We start from the raw sequence: 10,211 nt of genomic DNA, 5'->3' as shown, positions 1-10,211 counted from the left end.
GTTGCACAACTCGAGTTGTGAACACGCAACGCGACTTTTCAAAAGTAAGGTGCAATATACTGGTATTACGGTAGCATAACCGTAGATCTGGTTATATTAACAATGGTATATTAATAGGCACCCGTTAGCTAATAGAAATTAAACTATGTATGTACTGTAAAACTAAAACTAATAGCGAATTATTAGAATTATACTGTGCCGAGTTTGCAACTCGAGTTGTACAACTCGAGTTGCACAACTCGAGTTGTACAACTCGAGTTTGTAAAAATAACTCGAGTTGTACAACTCGAGTTGCACAACTCGAGTTCATCAAAACCCAAGCCGAGTTCTTTCAACAGCAACTCGAGTTCAACAACTCGGCTTGAGAACATCTCATCATTTTATTTTCTCTAGCTATATGGAATTTTTTTGTGCATCATTAAACGCCGTTGAAATAATTTCTATGTTCATTTTCGGTGTTCATTCAGTTTCTTGTCAGATTCTAGAGAGATGACTCTTTTTTCATTTGAAAAAGAAGTTGCCCGGCTGGCTGCGAATTTCTTTTTCCCAAACAGGTTTACATACGGCAGTAAAATTCTGGCTCATGATTGGCTTTAGTAATTGAGTTTTAGTAACCAAAACTTACATCATTAAAATAGAAATCAATAGTTATAATTAGAAAGAAACACAAAATTCTAAATAACGTAGCAAAACTGATGTTATCATTCAAAAAGTGCTGTTTAAACGTAAGAGGCGCTCACTTAAAACTCATTAATTTAAGCGATTTTGAATAAAATTTTGAAATTTTGTGTATTTCTCTAATTATAACTATTGACTTTCCATGTAATGATGTAAGTTTTGATTACTAAAACTCAATTACTAAAGCCAATCATGAGCCAAAATTTTACTGCCGTTTGTAAACCTGTTTGGGAAAAAAATTTCGCTGTTCGGCTCTCATATAGATTGTTCTTAGTTTGCTTTTTACATTCTACAATTGTTTTTGTCTCTTTATATTTATAGAAATGAATATGCGCAAATCTCGCCAATATATATAATTTAAATATGTATACATATTTAAATTATTATTAAATTTCTGTAAATGAGACATCCCAATTACTCACTTTGCTTTCTTTACGAACCCGTGTTAGTTTTGCGTATAGGTAACACAACTCGAGGTCATAAACCCAGGCCGAGTTGTACAATTCGGCAACTCGAGTTGGACAACACGGCAACTCGAGTTGTACAACTCGAGTTGTGAACGCGCAACGCGAGGCACTGTAAGGCGCCATAAGCTGTACAACTCGAGTTTGTAAATATAACTCGAGTTGTACAACTCGAGTTGCACAACTCGAGTTCATCAAAACCCAAGCCGAGTTCTTTCAACAGCAACTCGAGTTCAACATCTCATCATTTTATTTTCTCTAGCAATATTTTCTATATACGGAATTTATTTTGGTGCATCATTAAACGCCGTTGAAATAATTTCTATGTTCATTTTCGGTGTTCATTCAGTTTCTTGTCAGATTCTAGAGAGATGACTCTTTTTTCAAATGAAAAAGAAGTTGCCCGGCTGGCTGCGAATTTCTTTTTCCCAAACAGGTTTACATACGGCAGTAAAATTTTGGCTCATGATTGGCGTTAGTAATTGAGTTTTAGTAACCAAAACTTACATCATTACATTAGAAATCAATAGTTATAATTAGAAAGGAACACAAAATTCTAAATAACGTAGCAAAACTGATGTTATCATTCAAAAAGTGATGTTTAAACGTAAGAGGCGCTTACTTAAAACTCATTAATCAAAGCCATTTTGAATAAAATTTTGGAATTTTGTGTTCCTCTCTAATTATAACTATTGACTTTCAATGTAATGATGTAGGTTTTGATTACTAAAACTCAATTACTAAAGCCAATCATGAGCCAAAATTTTACTGCCGTATGTAAACCTGTTTGGGAAAAAAAATTTTGCTGCTCGGTTCTCATATAGATTGTTTTTAGTTTGCTTTTTACATTCTACAATTGTTTTTGTCTCTTTAAATTTATAGAAATGAATATGTATACATATTTGAATTATTATTATTAAATTTCTGTAAATGAGACACCCCAATTACTCACTTTGCTTTCTTTACGAACCCTGGTTAGTTTTGCGTATAGGTAACACAACTCGAGGTCATAAACCCAGGCCGAGTTGTACAATTCGGCAACTCGAGTTGGACAACACGGCAACTCGAGTTGTACAACTCGAGTTGTGAACGCGCAACGCGAGGCACTGTAAGGCGCCATAGGAGAATGCTCTAAATCTATGGCGCCTTACAGTGCCTCGCGTTGCGCGTTCACAACTCGAGTTGATCAACTCGAGTTGCACAACTCGAGTTGTGAACGCGCAACACGACTTTTCAAAAGTAAGGTGCAATATATTGGTATTACGGTAGCATAACCGTAGATCTGGTTATATTACCAATGGTATATCAATAGACACCCGTTAGCTAATAGAAATTAAATTATGTGTGTACTGTAAAACTAGAACTAATAGCGAATTATTAGAATTATACTGTGCCGAGTTTGCAACTCGAGTTGTACAACTCGAGTTGCACAACTCGAGTTGTACAACTCGAGTTTGTAAATATAACTCGAGTTGTACAACTCGAGTTGCACAACTCGAGTTCACCAAAACCCAAGCCGAGTTCTTTCAACAGCAACTCGAGTTCAACAACTCGGCTTGAGAACATCTCATCATTTTATTTTCTCTAGCAATATTTTCTATATACGGAATTTATTTTGGTGCATCATTAAACGCCGTTGAGATAATTTCTATGTTCATTTTCGGTGTTCATTCAGTTTATTGTCAGATTCTAGAGAGATGACCCTTTTTTCAAATGAAAAAGAAGTTGCCCGGCTGGCTGCGAATTTCTTTTTCCCAAACAGGTTTACATACGGCAGTAAAATTTTGGCTCATGATTGGCGTTAGTAATTGAGTTTTAGTAACCAAAACTTACATCATTACATTAGAAATCAATAGTTATAATTAGAAAGGAACACAAAATTCTAAATAACGTAACAAAACTGATGTTATCATTCAAAAAGTGATGTTTAAACGTAAGAGGCGCTCACTTAAAACTCATTAATTAAAGCCATTTTGAATAAAATTTTGGAATTTTGTGTTCCTCTCTAATTATAACTATTGACTTTCAATGTAATGATGTAGGTTTTGATTACTAAAACTCAATTACTAAAGCCAATCATGAGCCAAAATTTTACTGCCGTATGTAAACCTGTTTGGGAAAAAAAATTCGCTGCTCGGTTCTCATATAGATTGTTTTTAGTTTGCTTTTTAATAATATAATAATGCCAATATATAATTTAAATATGTATACATATTTAAATCATTATTATTATTAATATTAAATTTCTGTAAATGAGACACCCCAATTACTCACTTTGCTTTCTTTACGAACCCGTGTTAGTTTTGCGTATAGGTAACACAACTCGAGGTCATAAACCCAGGCCGAGTTGTACAATTCGGCAACTCGAGTTGGACAACACGGCAACTCGAGTTGTACAACTCGAGTTGTGAACGCGCAACGCGAGGCACTGTAAGGCGCCATACTAAATCTCACGCTGTTTTTGGCATCATAACGACCTTGCTCTCGCTGTAGTGTCTTATGCTAGGAATTTCACAAGACGTGCAATGATGTAAACAAAAGCTCTCAGGCTATACTATAGAAATATTTGTATATGGAATTGCTACAATGCTTGACGAATGATTTTGTGTCCAATCAAATCTCGACACACCGGTGCTACGCTGTCTCGCTGATCCACCGCGAGATATTGGAACGTAAAAGAAGAAACTGAGCGGTCTTTCATTCATTACTAGACAACTTTTTTACGATGAGGTTTTTGATAGCTTTGTCTTTATTTGCAGTGGCCTTTGCGAGCGATGTTTTAGAACTATCTGACAGTGACTTCGCCTCACAACTAGCAGACAAAGAAATAGCGCTGGTTGAGTTTTTTGCACCTTGGTGAGTGAGCAGTGCTTTTTCTATTTAAATAGGTTTTTCTATTCCATAACTTCTAGTAGTGATCGGTTTTTTGGTGGTATGTTTAGTTTGATTAATGTTGTATTATATTTCTGCACAAGACTATTAGATATGATGAACTGTCAACAATGCGCTCCATTAGTAGGTACTTTACTTCATTCAGGTTTAGGCGTTACTCTTTGACTGTTGTTTTTTCAGATTTAATAAAGCATTTAATGAAGGCCATTTGTATCTTTGTTAACAGCTGTCTATTTTTTAGGTTAAACGTCATCAACAGTCCCATTTTTTTCAATTTCAACAATAGAAACTGGAGTATTTTACTTTTTATTGGATCGCTATGCATAAAGAAAGACCGGCCATATGTTACTAATACCTGTTCACTCTCAATGGTGAATTCATAGGATACAATTTACTAAATTGTCATTGTAACTACAGAGATTAGTACGGTAGGACTACAACCAAACACAAATAATTGATTTGCTATTTAATCTCATGTTTGCTACACAAAAATGAATGACCCGCCTGTTATTGCTGATTTGCTGTCATCTTTTCAGTTCCGAACTTCCGACTATGAGATTTTGTAGCGAAAAACCAGTATTAATACCTGCTAATGAGAGCCAATAAGCATGTTTGATTGCTTTATTGAAGAGGTTAAAGCTTGTGTTTGAAAGAAAAGAAACTGGTATCATGTAACATATATGATCTAAAGTTTTCATGACTTTATTGTATGTCCATCTCTTTATTTCAGAGCTGTTTGCTGCTATTTATTAATACTCAAACATGAAGTTCACTACAATTTTACTTCGAAACGTATTTTATGAGAAAATTGTTTTACGAATATTGTGCTAAAATGGCTGCTGATATGTAAGCATTAATTTCCGGCTCTCCAGGTATTGATATAAGTCAAAATTTAGCTTTGTTTAAGATTAATCTATAACAACATTGGTGAAGGTTAAATTTAAAAGAGTGCATATATGCCACAGATCTTATCCTTCACGTTTGCAGCCTAAATTGCTCACCAAAAGGAAATTTTGGGAATTGGACCTTCTATCCACTGTAGGACACAACTAGCCAAAACAACATGCTTGGTGTTCATTTTTAAATGTCAATTTTTATTCTAATTTAACACTCATTTCATTGTCGTTAAGCTATTTTTAAGATAACATTTAAGATACCGAGTGCAAATATTGCATTTATGCACAAGCAGAAAATTGATCTTAATGTCGGTTTGAATTTATATGCAAACCCATACTAGCTGATACCAGTCCATAGGTAATAGCAGTAAAGTCATTATGGATCACTTTTGAACTAACCTAGTCTGTTATAGTGGTAACAAACTTTTTAAAATCTCATTCACAAATAGTTCAGTAAAAACTCCTAAAAAATCTCAAATTTTTCAACCCAAATTCATTCAGCCTCATTATAATGAAAATAAATTGTTTTATTTATATCATACCAGATTAACCATCCTAAATATTTCAAGTTTTGAATGTGTTCACTAAAACTAATGTTGTCATAGTCAGATAAAAATGCAATTAAGAATAAATTTTACATGTTATTTTGTAACTCACCAAGTTTATTTATTGATAAAGGATTTTTTAACAATTGTTCGGTACTTGACAGTTACACCAGTGGCAGATGGATGTATTAGACCCTATACACTCTCAAAAGATATATATTAGTCAATTTATCTAGCATTTAGTATTCAACAGTTTGTGACATCAAATATATTAAAAATAACGGAAGATGAGCTATAGCGGTCACATGACATTGTCTTCATAACTATATAATATCTAAATCAAACTTTAGGTGTGGTCATTGTAAGAAGTTAGCACCCGAATATGAAAAAGCTGCAACAAGTCTTCTCGCTGCAGATCCACCAGTTCCACTAGCGAAGGCAAGTACGAGTACTTTGTTTCAAAATTATCAGTATATACAAATCGAATGTTGGTAGTTCATGGGTTATGCAAATTTTTAGTTTAGTTTCAGCTCTCCTAGTCACTCTTAATCCTTCAGTCTTAACCAGTTCTAAAATTTGCTGCCTTTAGTTTTTAGTCGTCATAGTGAAGGTTTTTGAATTGTTATTAATAATCATGTTGAATTTGTATTTTAGGTGGACTGCACCGCTAATACAGACGTTTGTGGAAAGTATGGTGTCTCCGGGTATCCCACCTTGAAAATATTTAGGTCTGGTGAATTAGCAGAAGATTACAATGGGCCAAGAGAGGCTGGTAAGTGCATATATGAGCTGGATTGTTGTAAATTTTGGATGAAGCTTATGGAATTAGTAGTTTTTTTATAGCGGTGACATTTGCATCAAATTATGATTTTGGTATATTTTACCATAATTTCATTGCCATAGTCAGTCAACTTCATTATTTTTTTTCATCGTTGAGTTTGTATGTTGATGGGTTTGTGTGATTTTGTAGATGGTATTGTAAAATACATGAAGACAAAGTCTGGACCTACCTCTAAAGATCTCGCGAGCCTTGAGGTCGCAGAAAAGTTCTTCAAATTTCCCGAAGCTGCCTTTGTTGGTATGTCTGCTACTTGTTGAACATTTAGATTTTTTGATAGTTCGTTGAGTAGGTAGTTTGAAGTCTGCCACATAGTTATACAACTACCTTTTTCGTAGCGCAGTGAAGTGTACCAGTTCAGGCCAAAAAAGTGAGATATGGCATAAGCAGTGTCAATTCTTCATTCTATTTATCTGTTGTGTGCCCTTTTGAGTAAAAGCAAATATAGATTATAATTGAAATAGTTGGGTCATCTTGTTGCTTTACTTAAAACAGCAGTCTAGATTGACTTGCCAATTCATTTTTCTAATGGTAAGAAACATGTTGCAATGAGATTTTGCTGCAAAACAGTTCATATGATTAACCTTATGAAACCTTTAATAAATGGACGAGCTAGTCAAGCGATGGGTGTTCACAAATATACATGTTAATCTAAGAGCCTTGCTGGCTAATGGCTCACTTTTTTACCCATTTAAACTACTGTCAAAGCTGTGGTCTCCTTCTTCCATTTCACTCATGGTAAAACTAACTATTGAACATTTGAAAGATCAGATGTTAAGTAGTGGGGTGCCACTTCAATGCGACATCCATTATAGATGATACTTTCTCACTGAAAAGTCTTTTCTATTTGATTCTTGCTAATACTTTATTTAAAAACTTTAGAAAATGGAATTTTTCTGTATGAACTAATAGTTATTCAACGTTTTAATACGCAGAGTTTTTAGTCGCTACTCTTTCTCAGGATTCTTTGATGATGACGATTCGAGTTTAGCAAAGAGTTTCAAGAAAGCAGCGGATGCTATGGCAGAAAAGTACAGATTTGGACATTCGACCAATGCTGATGTTACAAAGAAATACGGATCAGAAAAGTGAGTGTGTAGTCTTATCTAGCATAGGTCGAGTTGCTTACAGAGATACACCTTTTGTAGAGCATCACTTTAGTAGCTAGTTTTTTGTTGTCTATAACCTACAGAGGCTTTTGGTGCAATTTTGGCTGACAATTTTTTGGTAATTGTAGCAAAATAGTCCTTTTCTACCCAACTGTAATGCACAACAAGTTTGAAGACAAAACTGTGGAATACGATGGAGCCGCTGATGTACAGAGTATCAAATCATTTGTCACAAAGAATGCCTTTGGTTTCTGTGGACACAGAACTACTGGTAATTCAGGAGAGTTTACAGCAAAGCCATTGGTTGTTGTCTATTATGATGTGGACTATGTCAAGAATGCCAAAGGCACTAACTATTGGAGAAACAGGTAACTGTTATATTCTCTTGCAATCTTTCACATGGTTAACTATACATCTGCAACTTGAAACGTTAAATATGTATGATGTCATTATTTGTAACAAGTAACTATTGCTTTTCAAAAATTCACAAAAAATTCTTATAAAGTCAATATGTCACTTTAGGGTCATGAAGGTTGGCAAAAAGCTTGTTGACGATGGAAAGAAACTGAATTTTGCCGTATCCAATGCTGAGGATTTCCGTGGAGAATTGGACGAGTACGGTCTGTCCTACAGCGGGTCTCCTGTCGTCGCTGTAAGAGATGCTAAAAATAAGAAGTTTATCATGTCTGACGAGTTCAGGTAAGTGCCACTATCTGCTCCGTCATATGTACATGTTTTAGACATTTCACATATTATAGACATGGCCTGCAAACCTCTTGATTACATAAAAGAATACAGTCAAACATGGATAACTCGTCCACAGATAGCTCGAACACATGGTTAATTCGAACGGTTTCTTTGGTCCGTTCCCACGTAATGATAAATTGCTATAGATAACTCGAACTCAACACTGTTAATTCGAACTGTTTTTTGCCCAACGGCTACCGAAACGGTTGTTATCGCTTTAGAAAATCACTTTATTCAAAGCCATAGAGGTAAACCTCATCTTTTCGTAATTCATAAGCGTTGTTATTACCACCATCGGCAAAATAATTTTGTCAATGACTTTTCTAAAGAAGTTCGAGTTATCCATGTTTGACTGTATTATCAAATCAGTTTGTTATCATCGTGGCAAAACTATCACATTGTTTAGTTATCAAATAAAGTAGTTGTTGAATATAGTATATCATGCAACTTCAATACTCAGCTGAAAACTGTCAAATGAATTGTTAGCTTAGCATTTAACGATTAAAGCGTAGCTTGTATGACATGCATTGTTTCTTTTAATATATCATTGTGAAGAGGTTTTACTCGTGAGGACATAGTTTGTTAACCAGATTGATTTGTTAACATTACAGTATGGATAACTTTGAGAAGTTTCTCAATGACTTTCTTGATGGTAAGCTGGAGGAATATCTTAAGTCTGAAGATGTACCTGACAACAGCGGTAACGCAGTCAAAGTATGCAAATAACCTTGATTACGTAGTGTTTTCCTGTGTGAATATTAGTAATTGCAAGTAGCTTGGTACTGCCTTGATCATGTGTTGATGGTTGTTACATTTTTTACAGGTAGTCGTAGCTAAGAATTTTGATGAGATCGTCAATGACCCAGAAAGAGATGTTCTGATTGAGTTCTATGCCCCATGGTGTGGACATTGCAAGAGTTTGGAACCTAAATATAAAGAACTGGCTGAGAAGGTAAATTGCCAAGCGAGTTCTCGTATGTAATTTTTGACCTGTTAATGTGGTATTTGATTTCTGTAAAAGGCAAGCCATGTTGTATATAATTACCCATGTAAAACATTAACAACTCGGTGCTTTAGTTATGGCTTGCATTGAGTTCCTTCTCAGCATCAACCATACAAGGTGCATTTTGTTTTTTAGTTTGCTGATGAAGATGGTATCACGATAGCTAAAATGGATGCCACAGCCAATGATGTACCGTCTGGATATGAAGTCCGAGGATTCCCAACCATATACTTTGCTCCCAAAGGCAAGAAGTCTTCACCTAAGAAATATGAGGTAAGACTAGGAAGTATCACTGACCGAAATCTGTCCGTAATTCCAATCATTGGAAATCATGGGAAGACAAATTAGTTGGAATTTTCTTCTCCTAATGGTAGTATTTAGGTAGCATAACTACTGCATGTTTTTTGCAGTCTGGACGAGAAGTTGCCGACTTCGTGAAATATTTGGCTGCACAAGCAACAGACGAGCTCAAGGGATTTGACAGGAAGGGCAAAGAGAGAAAAACCGATCTCTAGTGTTAATGTACATTGTGTGTATAATACTGATTAAGCTTCCACAGTCGTTTCTCTTCTCAAAATCATGTGACACTAATTTCTTCGGCTTACTACCTAGTATTATATAGACTGTTTTACATAGAGAAGCATTAGTAGCGTTGATTGAAGAACATAATTATGCTGATGACTCATTCCAGCGTTTAGCAATTTCAATAAAATATTACCCAACCCTTGAAGTCTTCTGTCATTTTGTATGTCTTGTATTTATGCGCTCATTACATGTTGGTTGTCATTAGGTTTTTAGGTTCATTTTGATAGTTTTCCTTCCCTTTAAGCAAACTATCTTCCAAATTATAAAACAAATTTTTGTGACGACCTTATTCTCACACATTACCAACTTGAATTAAAAATCAAACCATGTTTGTTGTACACGATTGTTTTTTTTTAGAGAATTATTGAATTTATCCCAAATGGTTGTGAAAAAATTGGTATTTACTGGTAAATACTGCGGAAAAACGAAAAAAAGTGGTAAATTGCATTTTAAT

The 10,211-nt window shown here is 34.9% G+C and overlaps 1 protein-coding gene across 1 annotated transcript; it reads left to right on the top strand.

Moving 5' to 3' along the window:
* Positions 1 to 3,784: 3,784 nt before the first annotated feature.
* On the top strand, positions 3,785 to 9,902 carry LOC137392232 (protein disulfide-isomerase A3-like). The gene is made up of 11 exons (XM_068078892.1): positions 3,785 to 3,998; positions 5,826 to 5,913; positions 6,130 to 6,247; positions 6,446 to 6,553; positions 7,275 to 7,401; positions 7,551 to 7,790; positions 7,945 to 8,121; positions 8,781 to 8,883; positions 8,993 to 9,121; positions 9,308 to 9,445; positions 9,583 to 9,902. Exons 1-11 carry the CDS (start codon positions 3,868 to 3,870, stop codon positions 9,685 to 9,687), a joined length of 1,464 nt encoding a protein of 487 aa, XP_067934993.1. The 5' UTR covers positions 3,785 to 3,867; the 3' UTR covers positions 9,688 to 9,902.
* Positions 9,903 to 10,211: the final 309 nt, after the last annotated feature.

The sequence above is a fragment of the Watersipora subatra genome, chromosome 3, assembly GCF_963576615.1.
Source record: "Watersipora subatra chromosome 3, tzWatSuba1.1, whole genome shotgun sequence".
Taxonomy (NCBI): domain Eukaryota; kingdom Metazoa; phylum Bryozoa; class Gymnolaemata; order Cheilostomatida; family Watersiporidae; genus Watersipora; species Watersipora subatra.
This window is presented reverse-complemented; position numbering and strand designations above follow the sequence as displayed.